At 37.2% G+C, this 835-nt stretch overlaps 1 protein-coding gene across 1 annotated transcript in view; it reads right to left on the bottom strand.

The window, feature by feature from the left end:
* The window catches only part of txnrd3 (thioredoxin reductase 3), a gene marked incomplete at its 5' end in the record, with an annotated part of 31128 nt that overhangs the window by 12744 nt on the left and 17549 nt on the right, over window positions 1–835 (bottom strand). Inside the window, 1 exon segment of the mRNA XM_013999880.1 lies at window positions 528–753. Coding sequence (XP_013855334.1) covers window positions 528–753 — 226 coding nt within the window.

Genomic DNA, 835 nt, shown 5'->3' with positions numbered 1-835 from the left:
GTGTTTTTCTTCACTTGTTTTCTCTTTAACATCTCCTATAGCTCAGATCACAATTACTGGCAAACATATTAGGTGATGATGTAATCTAGTGACTTAAGTTTGATTTACCTAGAAAATAATGAGTTGGTTAAAGCAGATGTTTATTCTCTTTGTTTTTTGCACTTTATTTTTTCATGATATTACTGGCTGGAAAGCAGTAAGCTTTATGTTTTTCTATTTATTTATAGACCGTCCTGTGAAGTTCAGACTGTGTAGAAACTTCACTTAACATGTTTAATGTTTCATGAAACAAGAAAAATTAGAAATGCTAAAAAGGTAAAGCCACAGATTTGTTTGCATTATTGTAATCTGTGCTTTAGATAAATCTTACTTTGTATTTTATAAAACAGATTGATTCATTGCTTCTGTTTGTTGGAAAATACTTTAGATGTAAAAAAAATATTGCATATTAAATCGCAATTTACAGATAAAAAAAATTGTAATTAGATTATTTTCTAAAACCGTTCAGCCCTAAACCACACACACACCTTTATGGGGACATATTTACGGATGAACTTGACACCGTGCTCTTCCATGTATTCTCCAGCACGATTGGCCATGTCCTGGTCAAATCCCCTCAGCAGGATGGAGCGCACCATGACGGTAACATCCAGCCCAAGGCCAGCCAGGAAGCCCCCGCACTCCAGAGCCACATACGAGGCCCCGACAACCAGGGTCTTTCCCGGGCAGTAGGGCAATGAGAAGAGGTCGTCACTGGCAAACAAACAGGGGAAAGATGTTGCATAGAAAAAAAGAGGGAAAAAAATACACTGACTTTCAACAGGAGACAACACTA

This window comes from Austrofundulus limnaeus, unplaced genomic scaffold, assembly GCF_001266775.1.
Source record: "Austrofundulus limnaeus strain Quisiro unplaced genomic scaffold, Austrofundulus_limnaeus-1.0 Scaffold2536, whole genome shotgun sequence".
Taxonomy (NCBI): Eukaryota; Metazoa; Chordata; class Actinopteri; order Cyprinodontiformes; family Rivulidae; genus Austrofundulus; species Austrofundulus limnaeus.
The sequence above is the reverse complement of the archived record's forward strand: the minus strand, read 5'-3'. Positions and strand labels throughout refer to the sequence as shown.